We start from the raw sequence: 486 nt of genomic DNA on the forward strand, positions 1-486 counted from the left end.
GGAATCCAGCCTCTAAAGAGGACTCAAAAGAAAGCCAAGAACGGGGGAGGTAATGAGGGTGAACGAAATGTGGAGTTTGGGGACTCAGTCCATTCTTACTTCAGGGGAGGATCCCACACTCCTGGCCAAGAGAGGCCTGAGACCCTGAGCGCCCCTCCCCCCATCCACCGTGCATTCGCTTCCGCTGCCAGGCGACCGTCCCCAGAGAGGCCTCCGCCTAGAGTTCGCAGCGATGGACTATGTCCAGCTGAAATTCTTCGGAAGGCGTGGCAGCAGCAGATCCAGGGCGAGGTCGCGCTGCTCAGCCTCAGAGTACACGGGCCGGTAGCCCAGCAGCTTCAGTGCGTCTGCACACAGCTCCTGCACGCGGCGGACCCTGGCGAAGGGCAGCACGTGGCGCCACGCCTGGGAGACTTTGAGAGCGTTTCTGGACGTTGTCTGGAAGGCCTCAGAGGGCTTGCCAAGCCCCGATCCATGTGTGATGTT

The 486-nt window shown here is 60.9% G+C and overlaps 1 protein-coding gene across 1 annotated transcript in view; it reads right to left on the minus strand.

The window, feature by feature from the left end:
* Nucleotides 1-237: 237 nt before the first annotated feature.
* Nucleotides 238-486, minus strand: part of LOC103270398 (carbohydrate sulfotransferase 6-like) — a 1,315-nt gene continuing 1,066 nt past the window's right edge. The window contains exon 2 of the mRNA XM_021717504.1: nt 238-484. Coding sequence (XP_021573179.1) covers nt 238-484 — 247 coding nt within the window. The remainder of the gene's footprint in view (nt 485-486) is intronic.

This window comes from Carlito syrichta, unplaced genomic scaffold, assembly GCF_000164805.1.
Source record: "Carlito syrichta isolate Samal-C Ts95f unplaced genomic scaffold, Tarsius_syrichta-2.0.1 Scaffold309823, whole genome shotgun sequence".
Taxonomy (NCBI): Eukaryota; Metazoa; Chordata; class Mammalia; order Primates; family Tarsiidae; genus Carlito; species Carlito syrichta.